This window comes from Somniosus microcephalus, chromosome 3, assembly GCF_052327205.1.
Source record: "Somniosus microcephalus isolate GS21.2 chromosome 3, FLI_Smic_1.0, whole genome shotgun sequence".
NCBI classification, from domain to species: Eukaryota; Metazoa; Chordata; class Chondrichthyes; order Squaliformes; family Somniosidae; genus Somniosus; species Somniosus microcephalus.
This window is the reverse complement of record NC_140989.1, coordinates 312321941-312344251: the sequence shown is the minus strand read 5'-3', so window position 1 is coordinate 312344251 and position 22311 is coordinate 312321941. Positions and strand designations below refer to the sequence as shown.

The 22311-nt window shown below is 46.4% G+C and overlaps 1 protein-coding gene across 2 annotated transcripts in view; it reads left to right on the top strand.

Annotated features, from left to right (window-relative positions):
• LOC147122150 (ras-related protein Rab-3B) overlaps positions 1 to 22311 on the top strand; it is a 205392-nt gene that overhangs the window by 171518 nt on the left and 11563 nt on the right. For both annotated transcript variants that reach the window (XM_085982946.1, XM_085982948.1), the window contains exon 3: positions 16942 to 17060. In XM_085982946.1, coding sequence (XP_085839072.1) covers positions 16942 to 17060 — 119 coding nt within the window. The remainder of the gene's footprint in view (positions 1 to 16941; positions 17061 to 22311) is intronic.

Sequence of the window (22311 nt, the reverse complement as noted above, 5' to 3'; positions counted from 1 at the left end):
GTTCCTCAACATACTGATCTAGAAAACTATCTTGCATACATTCCATGAATTCGTCCTCCACACTATTACTGCAAATTTGGTTTGCCCAGTCTATATGTAGATTAAAGTCCCCCATGATTACTTTATTACCCTTGTTACATGCGCCTCTAATTTCCTGATTTATACTCTGCCCTACATTACAACTACTGTTTGGGGGCCTATAAACAACTCCCACCAATGTTTTCTGCCACTTGCTGTTACTTAGCTCCACCCAAACTGATTTTACTTCTGATTTTTGGAGCTAAGATCCTTTCTCTCTACTGTCTTTATCCCATCTTTTATTATCAGGGCTACCCTCCCTCCTTTTCCATTTTCCCTATCTCTTCTAAAAGTTAAGTATCCTGAAATATTTAGTTCCCAACCTTTGGCTATTAGATCAAACCTATTAAATTCTACCTGCACTATTAATTCATCTATTTTGTTGCGAATGCTTCACGCATTCAGAGATAGTGGGCAGGATTTTCATTGAGCCGTGGAGGTGGGATTGGAGGCGTGTGGGGGGTTAAAATCTCGAAATCGGGGGGGCACGAACCCATCCCGCCCCCAACCCGCCTCCATGCCAGTTTCAAAGGAGGCAGATACCCGCCCTGTGCTGGGATCCGAACTCCCCGAGGCGGGAAGGGTTTAGTGCCAATTAACTGCCTGTTAACAGGTAGTTAACAGGCAGTTTTTAGCCTAATCCCTATTTTGAGGGGTGTCGTGTGGGATTCCCGACGGCTCCAAACCACGCCAGGTTAGAGCAGGCGGGCCGTCGGGTTGAAGGACTTGGAGGGGTCGAGATGTCGGTGTTCAGGTGAGTGATGGGTGCATGAGTGCAAGGGTAAGTGTGTTTGGTGTGTCTAAAGTGTGTAAAGAAGTTTAAATTACCTGTACTTACCTTAACAGCCTTTCTTCCTCCAGGTTTCGGGAGTCCATCACTCAGCCGGCACTGAAAGCAAAATGGCTGCGAGCTGTCAAAAGTGACAGCTTTCATTGCCGGTGAAAGTTCTAACTGAGTCTGCGTAGAAGGACTCAGGTTAGAAGTCAGACTGTCAGTGTTTGACAGCTTCAAACAGCTGTGAAACACTGATATTTCATCTGTCAAGACATCTTGACAGATGAAATTTCAGTCTGTGACGTCACCTGTTGCTGGGTGGCCCTTAATTGGCCTGCTGAGCCCGCTGGGCGGGCTCAATAAGGTCAGTCAAGGGAAAATCACGTGGATTGGCCAGACGTCGATGTAGGCGGGACTAAAACCCGAAAGTTGTAGTCCTGCCTCCTTCCCGACTGCTGAATGAAAATCCAGCCCTATGCCTCACCATTCACTGGAACTCACTACAACACTTCGAAAGGTGCACAGAAATCTGTCCAAGAAGGCAAAGTGTTGAAAATAAAGATTTCAATGCTTGACAACACATTAACTGAAATTTTAATTGAACATTGGCTAAAGCACACAAGTGCCTACCCTTGTGTGTTGTTAGTTTGAATGATTGGACAAGGATGAGGGTGAGTGTGAGAGGTGACTAGTGAGATGGGGAAGTGATAATGTAGATAGAGAGAGGGATGGGTGGAGGTGGAAGGTAAGTTGGTGTGAGTAAGGATGTAGGGTAGGGAAGGCAGAGTGATGGGGATGTGATGAGTGGCTCAGGAGGATGAGGTTGAGTGTGGCTTTGCAGTAACGTTTCGTGGTCTACTGTGATCATTGAAAGGTTTGCACCACTGCAGCCTGGTCCTCCTGACAACACCCCTGCTTGTGCCTTCCTGTGCAATGTGCAACCAGGCTGCGTTGGTGTCCTGGGGAGGTGTCTTCCGCCCATGGGAAGGGAAGAGAACCTCCCTGCATGCTGTGACTCCCTCCATATGGAGGGAGTAATGGAAGAGCCTGGGTGCAGCCGTGCACCTTTGTGTAGTGCTTGTCAGTGTTTGCAACAGCTCAATGCTGTAGAACACTGACAGCACAACTGTCAAAGTGAATGTGGCCGTGGTCCCTTTAAGGAAACCAGCTGATGACGTGTCATCAAATGACGTCACCAGACCCGCTTTCTATTAATTGGCCGGGAACCTTGCAGGGCGGGCTTAACAACCCCTATTAACGGAAAATCTTGTTGGAGGCCGGGTTCAAGACAGATGTGGAGTCCCCACACACATAGATACATAGAAGATAGGAGCAGGAGTAGGCCATTCGGCCCTTCGAGCCTGCTCCGCCATTCAATGAGATCGTGGCTGATCATCCAAATTCAGTACCCGGTCCCTGCCTTCTCCCCATATCCCTTGATCCCTTTAGCCTTAAGAAATATATCCAACTCTTTCTTGAATATACTTAATGAACTGGCCTCCACCGCCCTCTGTGGCAGAGAATTCCACAGGTTCACCACTCTCTGGGTGAAGAAATTCCTCCTCATTTCAGTCCTAAATGGCTTACCCCTTATCTTTAGACTATGACCCCTGGTTCTGGACTCCCCGGCCATCAGAAACATCCTTCCTGCATCTAGTCTGTCCAGGCCTGACAGAATTTTATAGGTTTCGATGAGATCCCCTCTCAATCTTCTAAACTCCAGTGAGTATAAGCCCAATCGACACAATCTCTCCTCATACGTCATTCCTGCCATCCCAGGTATCAGCCTGGTGAATCTTCGCTGCACTCCTTCCATGGCAAGAACGTCCTTCCTCAGGTAAGGTGACCAAAACTGCACACAATACTCAAGGTGTGGTCTCACCAAGGCCCTGTACAACTGCAGCAAGACATCCTTGTTCTTGTACTCGAACCCTCTTGCTACGAAGGCCAACATACCATTTGCCTTCTTAACCGCCTGCTGCACCTGCATGCTTACCTTCAGCGACTGGTGTACAAGAACACCCAGGTCTCTTTGCACTTCCCCTTCTCCCAATCTATTACCATTCAAATAATAATCTGCCTTCCTGTTTTTGCCACCAAAGTGGATAACCTCACATTTATCCACATTATAGTGCATTTGCCATGTTTCTGCCCAATCACCCAACCTGTCCAAATCGTGCTGGAGTTTCACGACATCCTCCTCACAGCATACCCTCCCCCCCAGCTTTGTGTCGTCTGCAAATTTGGAGATATTACATCCAATTCCCTCGTCCAGATCATTAATATATATCGTGAACAGCTGGGGTCCTAGGACCGATCCTTGCGGTACCCCACTAGTCACTGCCTGCCACTCGGAAAACGACCCGTTTATTCCAACTCTTTGCTTTCTGTCCGCCAACCAGTTCTCTATCCAAGTCAATACCTTGCCCCCAATCCCATGTGCCTTAATTTTGCACGCTAATCTCTTACGCGGGACCTTATTGAAAGCCTTCTGAAAGTCCAAATACACCACATCCACTGGTTTTCCCTTATCTGTTTTACCAGTTACATCCTCAAAAAATTCCAGTAGACTAGTCAAGCATGATTTACATTTTGTAAATCCATGTTGACTTTGTCCGATCCAGTCACTGCTTTCCAAGTGCTCTGCTATTACATCTTTTATAATGGACTCTAGCATTTTCCCCACTACCGATGTCAAGCTTACCGGTCTATAATTCCCCGCCTTTTCTCTACCACCTTTTTTGAATAGTGGGGTAACATTCGCTACCCGCCAATCCATGGGTACCGTTCCAGAGTCTATCGAGTTCTGGAAGATGACCAGCAATGCATCTACTATTTCTAGGGCCACTTCCTTAAGTACCCTGGGATGTAGATTATCAGGCCCTGGGGATTTATCGGCCTTCAGTCCCATCAATTTTCCTAACACCATTTCCCTACAAATACTGATTTCTTTCAGTTCCACCCTTTCATCAGACTCTATGTTCCCCGGCATCTCTGGGAGGTTATTTGTGTCCTCCTTTGTGAAGACAGAACCAAAATATGTATTTAGTTGGATTGCCATTTCTTTGTTCCCCATTATCAATTCCCCCGATTCTGACTGCAAGGGACCTACGCTTGACTTCACCAATCTTTTTCTCTTCACATATCTATAAAAGCTTTTACAGTCAGTTTTTATGTTCTCTGCAAGCTTACTCTCATATTCTATTTTCCCTTTCTTAATTAATCCCTTTGTCCTCCTTTGTTGAATCCTAAACTGCTCCCAATCCTCAGGGTTATTGCTTTTTCTGGCCAATTTATATGCCCTTTCCTTGGACCTTATGCTATCCCTAATTTCCCTTGTTAGCCACGGTTGGGTCACCTTTTTTGTTTTATTTTTATGCCAAACTGGGATGAACAAATTCTGTAGTTCATCCATTCGGTCTTTGAATGTTTGCCATTGCCTATCCACCGTCAACCCTTTGAGTGCCATTCCCCAATCAATCCTACCCAACTCGCTCCTCAGACCATCATAGTTTCCTTTATTTAAATTGAGGACCCTAGTCTCCGAGTCAACTACTTCATTCTCCATCTTAATGAAGAATTCGATCATATTATGATCACTCCGACCCAAGGGGCCTCTTACAACAAGATTGCTAATTAATCCTTTCCCGTTACATAATACCCAGAGTAAGATGGCCTGATCTCTGGTTGGTTCCTCGACATATTGGTCCAGGAAACCATCCTGTAAACACTCCAGGAATTCCTCCTCCACAGTATTGTTACTCATTTGGTTGGCCCAATCTATATGTAGATTAAAGTCACCCATGATGACTGCTGTGCCCTTATTGCACGCATCTTTAATTTCTCTTTTAATGCCATCCCTAACCTCTGCCTTACTGTTTGGAGGTCTATAAACCACTCCCACTAACGTTTTTTCCCCCTTAGTATTTCTCAATTCTACCCATACAGATTCCACCTCATCAGAGCTAATATCCTTCATTACAATTGTGTTAATCCCTTCTTTAACCAGTAATGCTACCCCACCTCCCTTTCCTTTTTGCCTATCTTTCCTGAATATCGAATACCCCTGGATGTTGAGTTCCCAATCCTGGCCTTCCTTGAGCCACGTTTCCGTAATCCCAACCAAATCATATTTGTTTACTTCTATTTGCGCAGCCAATTCATCCACCTTATTACAAATGCTCCTCGCATTAAGACACAAAGCCTTCAGGCTTGTTTTTTTAACGCTCTTAGACCTATTAGAATTATTATTTACTGTGGCCATGTTTGATTTAAACCGTTGATTTCTCTGACTGCCACTTTTGTTTTTCTCCTTCCTATCTTTTGCTTTTATCCTTGTTTCCCTTTCCTCTGTCTCCCTGCTCAGGTTCCCAACCCCCTGCCATTTTAGTTTAAACCCTCCCCCACAGCACTAGCAAACACTCACCCTAGGACATTGGTTCCAGCCCTGCCCAGGTGCAAACCGTCCGGTTTGAACTGGTCCCACCTCCCCCAGAACCGGTTCCAATGTCCCAGGAACTTGAATCCCTCCCCCTGGCACCATTCCTCTAGCCACGTATTCATCTGAAGTATCCTTCTATTTCTACTCTGACTAGCACGTGGCACTGGTAGCAATCCTGAGATTACTACCTTTGAGGTCCTGTTTTTAAATTTATCTCCTAACTCCCTATACTCCGCTTTTAGGACCTCATCCCGCTTTTTATCTATATCGTTGGTGCCTATATGCACCACGACAACTGGCTGTTCACCCTCCCCTTCCAAGATGTTCTGGAGTCGCTCGGAGACATCCTTGACCCTTGCACCAGGGAGGCAACACACCATCCTGGAGTCTCGTTTGCGGCCGCAGAAACGCCTATCTATTCCCCTTACAATTGAATCCCCTATTACTATAGCTCTACCCCTCTTTTTCCTCCCATTCTGTGCAGCAGAGCCACCCCTGGTGCCAGGAAGTTGGCTGCTGCTGCCTTCCTCTGATAAGCCATCCCCCCCAACAGTACTCAAAGTGGTGTATCTGTTGGAGAGGGGGATGGCCACAGGGGACCCCTGCACTACCTGCCTGCGCCTAGTACTCTGCCTGTTGGTCACCCGTTCCCTTTCTTCCTGTCCAACCTCTACCTGCGGTGTGTCCAACTCCGTAAATGTGCTATTCACGTTGTCCTGAGCATCGTGAACGTTCCAGTATATGTCCAATCGCAGCTCCAGCGCCACAATGCGGTCTGTTAGTAGCTGCAGCTGGATGCACTTCCTGCACATGTAGTTGTCAGGGACACAGGAAGTGTCCCTGAGTTCCCACATATCGCAGGAGGAGCAGATCACGGGGCGTCACCCGCCACGGACCCGCCGAGGTTGGAAAAATCCAGCCCAGAGGTTCAGATACAGAAATCTTTAAATATAGGAGGACAACTTGATAAAGTTGTAAAAAAAAATCCTAGTTTTTATAATTGGGTCATGGAGTACAAAAGCAAGGAGGTAATACTAAACCCATACAAATCATTGCTTAGGCTACAGTTAGAATACTGTGTCCAGTTTTGGGAACTATGTTTAGGAAGGATGTTACAAATTTAAGGTCTACACTAGATTCAGTGTCGCCTGTCACCCCAGTAAACAGACCCCGTGTCCTGTTGGTTCTGGAGCGTACATTTACTGCCCTATATGTAGTTAACCAATAGCATAACCCAGGGATTGTAACAGTAAGACCCCTCATTGTGCATGCCACCACGTGTGATATCCTGTCTTTCAGAAGGTGAACTAGTAAACACATGTGAGACAATGCCAATTCTGAACCAACAAACTGGTTTATTTTACACAAAGTATATGAATGAACACAAATACAGCTTTTAGTGAGATGCAATCAATTTGATATAAAGAAAGAACTTTTAGCACCTTTCATGTCAGGACGTCCCAAAGCCCTTTACAGCCAGTGAAGTACTTTTGAAGTATACTCACTGTTGTAAGGTAGGAAATTGCTCTTTATACCATCAAAAAAATAAAAATAAAAATACATGATTTTGCTCTTTGATGTGGGCTAATTCATTTTACAAGTCATTAATTTCTGGACTGACTGGCATCAACATTCAAAAGTAAGACTCTGACTGTTTTATAATCAAAATGAACTAAGACTGCCTTTTTAGAGAGAGAGAGAAATACAAAAGCGTGCCTGTTGACACCTACGATAGCAAAAATACTGCAGATGTTGGAAATCCGAAATAACAACAGAAAATGCTGTTGTTATTTCGGATTTCCAACATCTGCAATGCTGGAAAAACTCAGCAAGTCAGGCAACATCCGTGGAGTCAAACCCGAAACGTCAACTCAAATTTCTCTCCACGGATGTTGCCTGACTTGCTGAGTTTTTCCAGCATTTTCTGTTGTTATTCCTGTTGACACCTACTTTAGTTCTTTGTGTCAAAGATTGGCTTGCTGAGCTGCCAATAAAAGGTATCATCTTAAATGAGAAACTTCCCATCTTGGTGTTATCTGTTTAGCTAAGCCATTTGCAGGGTGCCTGTGATTGAAAACCAGTCTCTTCTTCTTAGGCGATAGCAAAATACTGCGGATGCTGGAAATCCGAAATAACAACAGAAAACGCTGGAAAAACTCAGCAGGCCAGGCAACATCCGTGGAGAGAGAAACAGAGTCAACGTTTCGGGTCGAAACCCTTCTACAGTTTTTAATCTTTTTATTTCCTGCCTTTTTTTCTCAGTTCTGTAGAAGGGTTTCGACCCTAAACCTTGACTCTGTTTCTCTCTCCACGGATGTTGCCTGGCCTGCTGAGTTTTTCCAGCGTTTTCTCTTCTTCTTAGGCAGTCCCTCGGAACCAAGGATGACTTGCTTCCACATTCAAAATTAGTTCACAGGTGACTGATGAATCCAATGCAGGACCTACAGCCTCTGTCACAGGTGGGGCAGACGGTGGTTGAAGGGGCAGGTGGGTGGGGTGCTTGGGTTGACGTGCGCTCCTTGCGCTGCCTGCGCTTGGCTTCCGCTTGCTCCCGGCAAAGAGACTCGAGGTGTTCGACGCCTTCCCGGATGCTTCTCCTCCACTTTGTGCGGTCTTGGGCCAGGGATTCCAGGTGTTGGTGGGGATGTTACACTTTTTCAAGGAGGTTTTGAGGGTGTCCTTGAAGCGTTTCCTCTGCCCACCTGGGGCTCCCTTGCCGTGCCGGAGCTCCGAGTAGAGCGCTTATTTTGGGAGTCTCGTATCGGGCATGCGGACAATGTGACCCGTCCATCGGAGCTGATTGAGCATGGTCAAAGCTTCGATGCTGGGGATGTTGGCCTGAGCAAGAACACTGACGTTAGTGCGCCTATCCTGCCAGTGGATTTGCAGGATCTTGCGGAGGCAGCGTTGATGCTACCTCTCCAGTGCTTTGAGGTGCTTGCTGTACATGGTCCATGTCTCTGAGGTATACAGCAGGGCGGGTATCACTGCTGCTCTGTAGACCATGAGCTTAGTGCTGGGTTTGAGGTCCTGGTCTTCAAACACGCTCTTCCTCAGGCGACCGAAGGCTGCACTGGCACACTGAAGGCAGTGTTGGACTTCGTCGTTGACGTCTGCCCTTGTTGACAGTAGGCTCCCGAGGTGTGGAAAGTGGTCCACGTTGTCCAAGGCCTTGTCGTGGATTTTGATAATTGAGGGGCAGTACTTTGTGGTGGGGGCAGGTTGGTAGAGGACCTTTGTCTTACAGATGTTTAGTGTAAGGCCCATGCTCTCGTACGCATCAGTGAAGGTGATGACGATGGTGATTGAAAACCAGTCTAACATTAAAGGAGCAAACCATTTTATGCCATGAATACTTCTCCATTGTTTCAAACTGATCTGGTATGTGAGAATACAAAATTCTTAATAGCTGCTTCATCTGGTACTCCAGCTCGTGGTCCTAATCAACATATTGGGTAAGCTTTGTGTTTCTGGGAGATATTCCTTTGTGAACTGAATTTAACTTTAAAGCAACATCATAGTATAAATCAAACTAATCCCTTCAAAGCCAAATAGGTAAAAATCTCAAAATGCTACATAAGCCAAGACGATGGATAGGGTGCACAGGAGATTCTTTAAGTTGATGCATGAGATCAGGGGCTTTAGTTTTGAAGAAAGATTGGAGAAACTGGGCCTCTTTTCATTAGAATAGAGAAGGCTAAGGGGGAGGCTTGTTAAAAAATTGTTTAAAAAAATTATGATGGATAAATCAGGAATAAAAGTTTTCACTGGTCAATGAGTCTGTACCTCAAGGGGTCTAGGATACAAGATCACCAGCAAAATGCTCCACCAGAAGTTATTTTTTTATTCATTCCTGGGATGTGGGCATTGCTGGCAAGGCCAGCATTTATTGCCCATCCCTAACTGCCCTTGAGAAGGTGGTGGAGATCCGCCTTCTCGAACCGTTTCAATCCCTGTGGTGAAGGTACTCCCACAGTGCTGTTAGGGAGGGAGTTCCAGCATTTTGACCCAGCGACACTGAAGGATCGGCGATATACTTCTAAGTCAGGATGGTGTGTGACTTGGAGGGGGTGGTGTTCCCATGCGCCTATTGCCCTTGTCCTTCGAGGTGGTAGAGATCACGGGTTTGGGAGGTGCTGTCGAAGAAGCCTTGGCGAGTTGCTGTAGTGCATCTTGTAGATGGTACATACTGCAGCCACTGTACGCTGGTGGTGGAGGGAGTGAATGTTTAAGATGGTGGATGGGGTGTCAATCAAACGGGCTGCTTTGTCCTGGATGGTGTTGAGCTTTTTGAGTGTTGTTGCAGCTGCACTCATCCAGGCAAGTGGAGAGTATTCCATCACACTCCTGACTTGTGCCCTGTAGATGGTGGAAAGACGGGACTTCATCTCCACAAGGACTGTGCGGTGGTCACTGTTACCAATACTGTCATGGACAGATTCATCTGCGACAGGTAGATTGGTGAGGACGAGGTCAAGTAGTTTTATCCCTCGTGTTGATTCTCTCACCACCTGCTGCAGGCCCAGTCTGGAAGATATATCCTTCAGTACTCGGCCAGGTCGGTCAGTAGTGGTGCTGCCGAACTACTCTTGGTGATGGACATTGAAGTCCCCCACCCAGAGTACATTCTGTACCCTTGCTGCCCTCAGTGCTTCTTCCAAGTGGTGTTCAACATGGAGGAGTACTGATTTATCAGTTGAGAGAGGGTGGTAGGTGGTAATCAGCAGGAGGTTTCCTTGCCCATGCTTGACCTGAAGCCATGAGACTTCATGGGGTCCGGAGTCAATGTTGAGGACTCCCAGGGCCACTCCCTCCCGACTGTATACTACTGTGCCACCTCCTCTGGTGGGCATGTCCCGTCCCACAGGGATGGTGATGGAGGAGTCTGGCTGAAATGTATGATTCTGTGAGTATGACTATGTCAGGCTGTTGCTTGACTAGTCTGTCAGACAGCTCTCCCAATTTTGGCACAAGTCCCCACAAGGTGTTAGTGAGGAGGACTTTGCAGGGTTGACTGGGCTGGGTGTGCTGTTGTCGTATCCGAAGCCAGTGCCTAGGTTGATGCCAGGTGGTCCATTCAGTTTTATTCTTATTATTGTTTATTGTAGCAGTTTGGTACAACTGAGTGGCTTGCTCGGCCTTTTCAGAGGGCAGTTAAGAGTCAACCACATTGCTGTGTGGTCTGGAGTTACACAAGCCAGACCTGGTAAGGACGGCAGATTTCATTCCCTAAAGGACATTAGTGAACCAGATGGGTTTTTACGACAATCCTATAGTTTCATGGTCACCATTACTGATACTAGCTTTTCATTCCAGATTTTTTTAATTAACTGAATTTAAATTCCCCAGCTGCCATGGTGGGATTTGAACTCACGTCTCTGGCTCATTAGTCCAGGCCTCTGGATTACCAGTTCAATAACACAACCACTATGCTACTGTACCCCTACTGTGGAAACAGAATCCATAAAAGCTTTAAAGATGGAACTGGATAAATATTTCAAAATTAATCTGAAAGGGAACGGGGAAAGGTAAGGATAATGGGACTAAGCAAATAGCTTTTTGAGAGAGCTGGTACAGGCCCAGTGGGGCAAATGGTCTCCATCTGTGCTGTAAAATTTAATGATTCCCCTTCTAGAGCCATGTTGGCTGTTATTTGCCAAATTATTCTCATACACCTAGTCCTTAAGTTTTCTCTTGATGATCAGTTCCATTAGTTCTGTAGTTGGCCGGGTTAGATTTGTCCCTTTTCTTGAATATGGGTACTACATTAGTTTGTTTCCAATCTAGTGGGATCTCCTCACCTCCCAGTGACTCTCTGATGCGCTATCAATTACTCATAAAAGACGGAGAGTTAGGAGAGTAACTAAAGGCTTTTATTAGCAAAGAACAGAGCATGCCTCTCGTGGTTGACTGGGTTCCAAGAAGGCAGGGGGCTGCAGAGCAATCACCTTTATACCTGGGCCTGTGGGTGGAGCCAGGGGCGGAGCCAGCAGAGACATGCTGAGGCATGCATAGGTACAACAGTGTGCAACAACAACAACAACGGTGAACAACAATAACAGTGGTTTACCACATTCACCCCTTGTTTAAAATTGAGTCCGGCGGGGTGAAGTGTACTAAAGGTTCGTGTAAGTAAGTCTATCAGGTGGCCTTGTATGCCATCCTGATCGTCGTGGTGGCGGCGGTGATGGTGCAGCATCCAACGTTGAATCTGGCGTCTCATTGAGTGGTTGGGTGGTCAATGACGGGTCCTGGGGCTGCGGCATGCCGTCTAGCGGGGTTGGGTTGTGGGTAGTGGTGGATGGCAATGGTAGTGTTTCAGGGGCACCCGAAGGTGCGAGATCTCGTGTGGAGGCTGTGTCCTCCCGCCCGTCCGGGTACGCTACGTAAGCGTACTGGGGGTAGGCGTGGGTAGTGGTGGGTGGCGAGGGAGGTGTTTCGGGAGCACCCGAAGGTGCGAGGTCTCGTATGGGGACTGTGTCCTCCCGCCCGTCCGGGTACACCACGTAAGCATACTGAGGGTTGGCATGGAGGAGGCTCACCCTCTCGACCAGGGGGTCCGTCTTATGGGACCTCACGTGCTTCCGCAGTAGGACGGGTCCTGGAGAAGTCAGCCATGTCGGTAGCGAGATCCCCGATGTGGACTTCCTGGGGAAGGAGAACATTCTCTCGTGAGGGGTAGCATTGGTGGCTGTACAGAGCAGTGACCGAATGGAATGGAGCGCCGCAGGGAGGACCTCCTGCCAGCGAGAGGTCGAAAGGCCCTTAGATTTCAAGTTTAAAAGGACTGCCTTCCAGACCGTCGCATTCTCCCTTTCCACCTGGCCATTCCCCCGGGGGTTGTAGCTGGTGGTCCTGCTTGTAGCAATACCTCTCGCGAGCAGGTACTGCCGAAGTTCGTCGCTCATAAAGGATGAGCCCCTGTCGCTATGGATATAGCTAGGGAAACCGAACAAGGCGAAGAGGTCATTCAGACATTTAATGACCGTGGTACTGGTCATGTCTGAGCAAGAGATGGCAAACGGGAAACGGGAGTACTCGTCAATTATGTTGAGGAAGTACACATTGCGGTCGGAGGAGGGGAGGGGCCCTTTAAAATCGACGCTCAGCTGTTCAAAGGGGCGCGTGGCTTTGATCAGGCTTGCTCTGTCTGGCCTATAAAAATGCAGTTTGCACTCGGCACAGGTTTGGCAGTTCCTGGTCATGGTCCTGACCTCCTCGATGGAGTAGGGCAGGTTACGGGATTTGATGAAGTGAAAAAACCTGGTGACCCCCGGGTGGCAGAGGTCATTGTGGAGGGTCTTCAGTCTATCAACCTGCGCGTTGGCGCATGTGCCACGTGATAGGGCATCTGGGGGCTCATTGAGTTTCCCGGGCCGGTACAAGATATCGTAATTGTAGGTGGAGAGTTCGATTCTCCACCTCAAGATCTTGTCATTCTTGATTTTGCCCCTCTGCTTATTATTAAACATAAAAGCTACTGAACGCTGGTCAGTGAGCAGGGTAAATCGTTTTCCGGCCAGGTAATGCCTCCAATGTCGCACAGCTTCCACAATGGCCTGGGCCTCCTTTTCGACAGAGGAGTGTCGAATCTCGGGGCCCTGGAGGGTCCTTGAGAAAAAGGCCACGGGTCTCCCCGCCTGGTTAAGGGTTGCAGCTAGGGCAAAGTCGGATGCGTCGCTCTCCACTTGGAAAGTGATGGACTCATCCACTGTGTGCATCGTGGCCCTTGCAATATCTCTTTTTATGAGAGTGAAGGCTGCACAGGCCTCTGCTGTCAGGGGGAAGGAGGTGGACTTGATGAGGGGTCTGGCTTTGTCCGCATAGTTGGGCACCCACTGAGCATAGTACGAGAAAAACCCTAGGCATCTCTTCAGTGCTTTTTGGCAGTGGGGGAGGGGGAGCTCCATAAGGGGGCGCATCCTGTCGGGGTCGGGGCCGATGACTCCGTTCTCCACTACACAGCCAAGAATGGCAAGGCGCATGGTACGAAACATACACTTGTCCTTGTTGTATGTTAGGTTCAGCCGTTGGGCCGTACGGAGGAATTTCTCTAGATTAACATCGTGGTCCTGCTGGTCGTGGCCGCAGATGGTGACGTTGTCTAGATAGGGGAAAGTGGCCTGGAGCGCGTTCTGGTCAACCATCCGGTCCATCTCCCGTTGGAAGACTGAAACCCCGTTGGTGACGCCGAAGGGAACTCTGAGGAAGTGGTAGAAACGACCGTCAGCTTCAAAAGCTGTGTACTGGTGGTCCTCAGCCCTGATGGGGAGCTGGTGGTATGCCGACTTCAGATCAATCGTCGAGAACACCCGGTATTGTGCTATCTGATTGACCATGTCAGATATGCGGGGGAGTGGGTATGCATCTAGCTGGGTGTAGCGATTGATCGTCTGGCTGTAGTCAATAACCAGGCGCTGTTTTTCGCCAGTCTTCACTACCACCACTTGTGCTCGCCATGGGCTGGTGCTACTTTCAATAATCCCTTCCTTCAGGAGTCTCGCTACCTTGGATTTAATGAAGCTCCTATCCCCGGCACTGTAACGCCTGCTTTTGGTAGCGATGGGCTTACAGTCGTGGGTGAGGTTAGCGAACAAGGAGGAGGGGGGGACTTTAAGGGTGGAGAGGCAGCAAATGGTGCGCGGCGGGCGATTTAAAAGCTGCTGGCTGCAGACTGTGAGTGGGGGGAGGGGTCCGTCGTACGCTAATGTGACACTCTTAAGGTGGCACTGAAAATCCAACCCCAGTAGAACGGCAGCGCAGAGATGTGGCATGACCAGAAGTTTAAAATTTTTGTATTCTGTGCCCCATACTGAAAGGGTCACTACACAGTAGCCAACGACGTCCGCTGACTGGGCTTTGGAAGCCAAAGAGATCCGATGGCGCGTCGGCAGGACCGGGAGAGAGTAACTGCGCACCGTGTCGGGGTGGATAAAGCTCTCCGTGCTCCCGCTGTCAAAAAGGCAGGTAGTGGCGCGGCCGTTTACCGTAATGTCCATCATGGACCTGGACAGTTGATGAGGGAGAGATTGGTCCAGCGTCATGGAGGCCAGCGTATGGTCGAGCGGGTCGATGTGGTCGTCAGATGAGGCGGTGGTTGAGTCCGGGTCCCCCGTGGTTGAAGTTGGAGACGTCCAAGATGGCGGACAAAATGGCGGCGCCCATGATCCCGATCCCCACGCGGCTGGGGGAGCCCAAGATGGCGGACAAGATGGCTGCCCCCACGGTTCGCACGCGGCGCTGCTGGCGTTAGCGGTTTTACCTTTGCAGGCGCTGACATAGCGTCCTTTCTTCCCGCAGCCGGAGCAGGTAGCGTTTCTCGCCGGGCAGCGTGCTCTGGGGTGTTTTGCCTGGCCACAAAAATAACATTTCTGTGCCTTGGACATCGCAGCAGCAGTTGAAGGTGGCGGTCCCATGACCCAAGGTTGTGGCATCCACGTTGCGGAGCGGTTAGGGGAGAAGGCGTCCATATTCCTGTGGGCCGCGTCGAGCGAGAGCGCGAGGGACACTGCCTTTCTCAGGTCCATTTCTCCCTTTTCCAACAGTCTCTGCCGGGAGTAGTCGGACCTTAGACCCGCAACGAAAGCATCTCGGATCAGTCCCTCCGTGTGTGCTGCAGCTGATACTTCTTTGCAATCGCAGCCTCGGCCGAGTATCCGTAGTGCCCGTAGGAAGGCCTCCACCAATTCCCCGGGCTGCTGTCTGCGGGATCTTAAGAGGTGCCGGGCATAGACCGTATTTACCGGGCGTGCGTATTGCCCTTTTAGCAGATCGAGAGCCGCCGCATAGGTCGTCGCGTCCTGGATTATTGTATAAACTTGGTGGCTCACCTTTGAGGCCAGGATTTCCAGCTTGTTTTCGTCCAGGGTCACAGTTGAGGCTTGCAGCTAGGCCTCGAAGCAACGCAGCCAATGCGCGAATTTGGTAGCCGAACCCACTTCTTGGGGGTCTAGGTCCAGGCATGTTGGTCTGAGGGCTCGCAGCAGCTCCTGCTGCTCAGCGTTCGTTGTCGACATTTTGTTTTTGCTAATAAAATTGATGCGCTATCAATTACTCATAAAAGACGGAGAGTTAGGAGAGTAACTAAAGGCTTTTATTAGCAAAGAACAGAGCATGCCTCTCGTGGTTGACTGGGTTCCAAGAAGGCAGGGGGCTGCAGAGCAATCACCTTTATACCTGGGCCCGTGGGTGGAGCCAGGGGCGGAGCCAGCAGAGACATGCTGAGGCATGCATAGGTACAACAGTGTGCAACAACAACAACAACGGTGAACAACAATAACAGTGGTTTACCACACTCTCATGGTAAGTGTCAGCACTTCAGAAATGTCTTTCCTAACTTCTCTTGGTACCTTGGGATCGATACCATCAGTCCCTGTGGATTTGTTTTTTTGACTAGTTTAGGATTATCCAGAAGCTCCGTTTTGTTGATGTTGAAGTCTGTAAGTCTGCATAGATGATTCTCATTGATGGAGGTCATGTTACTGTTGTCTTCTCTAGGAAATACTTCATGGAAGTAATCATTGAGTAAATTAACTGTTCTCTGTTCATTTTAATTTGCATCCATATTGACATTCTTTAAGGCTCTCAGCTTTCCCTGACTATCCTCCTGCTGTTACAGTATTAGAGCAAATTATTGCGATTGCAGTTCTAGTCCTGTCTTCGCCCTCTGCTCACCTGTTTAACATGCATCTGAAGTTTCTAGTGTTATTCCCAGTGAATACTTTCAGCCTTCTCTCTGCAGCCTTTGTGAAGTTTACTTTTCTTCCTTATTTCACTTGAATTATTTTGTCAACCCATTTAGGTTCATATTTTGAGTCTATGCTTGCTAATCTTAGCTATGTATTTGGGCTAAATGTTTCTCATTATATATTTGACTATATTTCATTTGCTCTCAACTGAGGTATTAACAAACAATTTCCCCAGTCAATCTGCTTCAGTTGTTTCCTCAGGTCTTATAATTGGACTTTTTACAATTTGCGCACTTGAGTGTTGAGCCTAGACAGTGTTGAATCCCAAATCATATTAAACTCAGTCAAGTTATGGTTGCTATCACACAGAGCTGTCTCGACTTCCATTTCCTCCATGCTATCAGAGTTACTTAACATGACCAAATTGAGCTGAGTGCTGACTCTTACAGATTCCTCGATGCATGGAGTTAAGAAGCAGTCATGGACTTATTAATTTGACTAAACCACTTGGGTATTCCCAATTTATATTTGGTTGGTTAAAATCCCCCATTAAATAATTTCACATATCCTCCTAATCTCTTAATATATTCTGTCTTCCCCCTTATCTGAGCTATAGTGTTATTTAAGCCCTCTTTACATTAGAAATCCTCAGCCAAAGAATTTTGTTGGGTAGTTTTTTTTCCCTTTCTATAAAGTCTACTTTCTTTACCTCCGAGATGTCTGAACCATCGTCTGAAGATACTACTGAACCTTGATTCCTTTAATCTCAGGTTATAAGTAACATTAAGGGGGAGATCTTTCTGGTTTTGTTTTCAAGATTTAATCACTTTGCTTGACCAATTGTTCCTTTATATTAACTGTGATCTTTAAAATAGCAAGGAACTCAAAGTTTGTCTTTTGTCCCACAATTCAACAGTAAACCACATTACTCTGTATTAACAGAGAGGTTTGTTTTACAGGACACAGCTGGTCAAGAGCGATACAGAACCATTACTACTGCTTACTACAGAGGAGCCATGGGCTTCATACTTATGTATGACATCGCCAATGAAGAATCCTTTAATGCAGTGCAGGACTGGTGAGTTTAAGCTGTATTTTTTTTCCTCTCTTCATTCTGTCAATACATTCACTTGTGTTCACTTTTTTAAACAATTCCCTCCATCCCTCACTTACATTTTCTTATACATTATTCCTGATAACAAATAGCACTAATTAACCTGTCAGTTGGTGACCTGTTTAAAGGCCAGTACAAATGCTGCTCTTGAATTGTCCATTAGGTGAGTTGACCCACCTTCATCTTCAATATAAAACTCAGTGGCCAGTGGTTAAATGTATCATCCAGCGTGATGCTGAATCGACAAACCAGGAAGGTCTGTCCTGAGCTAGCTGATGTCATCCGGGATAGGGGTGGGAATAATACAATTGGCCTCAGCACATCTGGGAAGGAAGAGGAAAATTATTCAGGGTGCCAATGATTTGGTTTTGTTTCTCTCCACCTGACTATATGTATAGATTGAATAAAGTTGCTGATTTCCTACAATAAGTAACTAACAATCAAATTAATTGGAATAAACTATTACAGTCATTTCTTTTAAGTAAACAGTTTGAGGAATTTCTTGGTTGTTCCTTCAAGGTCTTTACCTGAAATTGAAGCTGAGGAGCTGGACGACACCATTCCTGCTGAGTACATGCTGCTTGAGTCCCTGAGCCCACTCTGCACGTTGTCCCTTCTACCTTACCTGGGAACTCCAGGTGTAGACTTTCCTCAGGCCCATGTAGTTGGTCCTCTGAACTGCTGGTGTCCTGGTTCTGGTGTGGAGATGCCGATTGTAATTTTTTGTGAAAATCATGTATAGTCTATTTGTAAAAATCCATATCTGCAGAAAGTGAAATGAATGGTGTTTGTGATTATGGTGATTCAGATCTAGCTCTTAACTACTGATATATCATTGTCATTTACAACCATTGACTTTTAGATTTATTGTCTGCCCAATTAAGATACTGTTTTTCCCTCATGTATATTATAAATAGCAATATATACATTCATGCTACAGTTGTGGTTAATTGTGTGTTCAACATCTTATCATAAAATCTTGGAGTGTGAAAAGCACGGAAACCGGTCATTTGGCCCATCAAAACAGATCCTTATTTTTGTTATTGATTTCCCTCCATGAATATCACCATTTCAGTCCTAAACATAGGATGAAGACCCATTGAACTAATGGAAGAACTGACTAAATTACATCTTGTTTTTGCTTACATAACAATAGTTACATAACATCTACAGTACAGAAAGAGGCCATTCGGCCCAACTGGTCTATCTATGCCACTGTTTATACTCCACACAAACCTCCTCCCACTAATGATGTCATCCCACCCTGCACCCATATCCCTTTATTCCCTTCTCCCTCATGTTTGCATCAAGCCTCCCCTTAAATGCATCAATGCTGTCTGCTTCAACCACTCCTCGTGGCAGTGAGTTCCACATTCACACCACTCTCTGTAAAGAAATTTCCCCTAAATTCCTTATTTGATTTGTTAGTGGCTGTCTTATATTTATGCCCAAATAACAACAGAAAATGCTGGAAAAACTCAGCAGGTCAGGCAACATCCGTGGAGAGAAATTTGAGTTGACGTTTCGGGTTGGACCCTTCTTCAAAACTGGAAAGAAAAGAAACTAGATCGGAGGCAGGGCTGCGATCAGACAAAAGAATAAAAGAAACAAAAGAAGTAAAAGAGATTAGAAGCTAGACGAGATGGTAATAGGCTGGGATTAGGTGTAAAGTGTACTGGCAGGGCAAAAGATAGCTGCCAGGTGTGAGAGAGAAACAAAAGGAAAGGGGGGGGGGGGGGAAAGGAGTGGAACAATTACAAGAGAAAATGAAATGGGGGCCGAGCTTATGATCTGAAATTGTTGAACTCGATATTGAGTCCGGAAGGCTGCAGACTGCCTAATCGGAAGATGAGGTGCTGTTCCTCGAGTTTACGTTGAGCTTCCGTGGAACAATACAAGAGGCCAAGGACGGTGAGGTCCGAGTGGGAATGGAGCGGTGAATTAAAATGACAGGCGACCGGAAGCTCGGGGTCACCCTTACGGATCACCCTTACGGATATTTATGCCCCCTTGTTCTGGACACACACAGAAGTAGAAACAGATTCTCCACATCTGCCCTATCAAACCCCTTCATAATTTTAAAGGCCTTTATTAGGTTTCCTCTTATTCTTTTTTTCCTGAAGCTTACTATGAAAAAGAAGGTGGCTGAGTACCTGCTCGCACTTCTAACTTGTGGTGACACCGTATGCAGATTACAGGTCTATGATTCGTCAAATCTCAGGGTATATAAATTAGGACATCAGAGTGTAAGGGATAAATCCCAAGATTCATCCACTCTGAAATGTGTTTACACTACAAAGTCATTTATTTATGTGAAGTGCTTTGAGAAGATACTCTGCCCCAACCCTGACATACTTCCCTGGGTCAGGGGTCATTTTGTATGCACAGTAGGCTCCTTACAGGATTCCCGCCACTAAGATGGAGTCTGCCACTACCCAGAAAAGGTGGTCTGGGCAGTTAAAAGAAGAGCCCCGAAGATCAGGAACTCGGCAAATTAATAGGCCCCAGCAGCAACTGATGCCGATGCAGCAAGTTAAGTGGGGGCTGGATTGGAGGGGTCGTGGTCACTATAAGGCCCTCCATTGGGAGGCCTTAGGTCCATGACCACCAGATCCTGGGGCTGGGGAAGGAATGGCCAGTCGTAGTCCCAGCAGGGGAGTGAAATCTAGGTCAGGGTGATAAGACAGCCATAGGCCCCACCACTGAAAATTTTCCCTCATTTTCCATTGAGATCCTACCCCATTTTGGGTGGGATTGTGGTGAAAGATCCAGCTCCCTATTTCTACTCCATCTCCAAGACCACTTGCAATTCTGGAGCTTTGCCTGTCTCATTCAGCTCCCCTAACTTCCTGTTCATTGCTCACCGTTCTTCCTATAATGTACCTTGCTACATTTCATGACATAAAAGTTGTTATTGAACAAGGTTAAACATCCATCGTAGAGTTATGCATCATGTGTTACTATAAATTTATTCATAGCTCTTACTGGACTCTGGCACAACCAAAGGAGGATATTTGTTGAAGGTGCAGAAATAACACAGCCATCTCGTTCCAAATACTGAGGAGATCCAATTATTAAGAATAAGTGGTAATAGTGGTGAAAATCATTTCAGGTTATCGTTTCTTGACCAAATATGGTGACTTTTGTCAGAAGACAAAATTGTCTTAAATGGAGCTGAGATTTTTACTCATTTTATTGCTGCTTAGAAACAAAACAAATTACAATCTAAAGCATCAGAAACTAAGAGCCATAGCTAGGATGAAAAGGGTTAAGATTATAAAGCGTCAGACTGTAAACAGAATGGCTGAGAAATAGCTTATGATATTTACTGTAGGGATGAGTGTGAAACTGAATAGATATTGAGCTGTGAAGCGTTCTAGCTTTAAATAGGTCTCTTTTATTACATTTTAAAAGCTACAATCTGTATGAGCAATTTGATGATAAATCCCTTTGCTTGTTTTTTATTGCATCTTTATCTTAATTATTAATTAGTGGGGGTGGCGGTTGTCAGCCAAGATTGGCAGCCGGAGGAGCATGTGGGGGCGTGGGGCCTCGGGGGGCATCGGAGGCCTGGTGGGAGGATCAGATGCCTAGGGGGGAGGCCTGGTGGGGAGGATCGGATTTCTGGGGGGAGGCCTCGTGGTGGGTATCAGGAGCCTCGTGGTGGGTATCAGAGGCCTGGGGGGGGGGGAGGAAATCAGAGTGGGGGGGGGTCTCCGATCGTGGGGGGTGGTTTAGGTAGGAATGCTGGATCCAGCAGGAAAGACCAGTCCTTACCTTGCATTAGTTGGCGGGTTTCACGGGGGGTGCAAAAACAAACCAGCTAAAGTTAAATTCAAAATGGAGGCTAAAGCAGAGAATTCCAGTCTCATTATAATGGCAACAGATTGGCTTAACCGCACCCGCACCCCCCCCCCCCCCCAACCTCCACCTCCGTTAAAACCGGAAGTGGGCAGGTTAGAGGCGGGTTGAGGTTGGGATTCAGATTTTTAACACTTTAACTAACCCCCATTGTGTCTCTTTCCTGCTTGGGAACTGTGTTGACTGGACAAAAGAGGCTGATTAAATATTCACATCTGTATCTATTTCATCAGCTAAACATCTTACCCAAGAAAAGATGGCAGTTCCAGTACATAAAAAATTGTCACTTGTTAAAAGTCAGAATCTGTCTTGGACAACGGTGCTGTTTGTTTTTTCATCTCTTGTGTAGTCAGAGTAACTTCAGAGGTTGTGATCTGAAGCAGGTTGCATTGTTTACTGCGATGTGCTATATACCACAATGATTTTCTCATTCGCTTCAGTGCGTGACTGCTGCTCAATAATCCTTATTTACCAGAATCTTGTTCTTTAGTTTCAGTCTACTCTGAGCTTAAGAGTGTCTGGAATTGGTTTCACTTTGTTTCACTCAATTTAATTGATTTATTTCCCTCCCCCTTTGACTTCACTTGTTTTCTTGAGATGTTTGACTTTCCACCAGTTTTCTGTAGATTTGTTTTTCTGTATGTCACAAAATGTTTAATCAGTTCTTCCTTCCCTTCCTTCATTCCATAGGCTATTTTTCAGTCAACTTGCAAAATATGGTGTTTGACATTTTTTGTAGTGATTGTATCCATATTACTAAATATTTTGAAAAATGATCAGGCTTCCAGTGATCAACTTTTTCCCAAAGACCAATTCAGCATAGGGGAAGTGGGTAGATTATCTCTGTGATAGGTATAATGAAATTGTAAAGTCATTGTAAATTTCATTTTTACTAACAAGCTTATGATTTTGTTACACAGTGCACGGGGAAAACCTTCCCCTTTCCCTTTTTTCCCCGTTAGTGACATTGCTGTTTCTTCCTCATGTTGCTGATTTAACTTTAGGTTAATAGCCCATGATAGAAAATCAACGGAACATTGAGCATGAAGAAATCTATGCAAATTATTTGGAATTATAAGTATCTTAAAAGTACCACCCTGAAATCATGCATTCTGTTACCTTCAAGTGTTAGAACACTCCACTGCTCACAAGCTTCCAGATCTCTGCACCATTATATATACAAGATGCAAAGAGGCACGTGGGAATGGCTCAGGATTACTGTCACTCTAGTTTTCTATTCCTTTCTGTTGGGAAATGTCCAGTTTCTGTTTGGCAGGTATCACTGTAACATCGATGACTGCACAGATACAGCCCACATCATATCATTCTGTGTCACAGTGGATCAGAGTTCTTA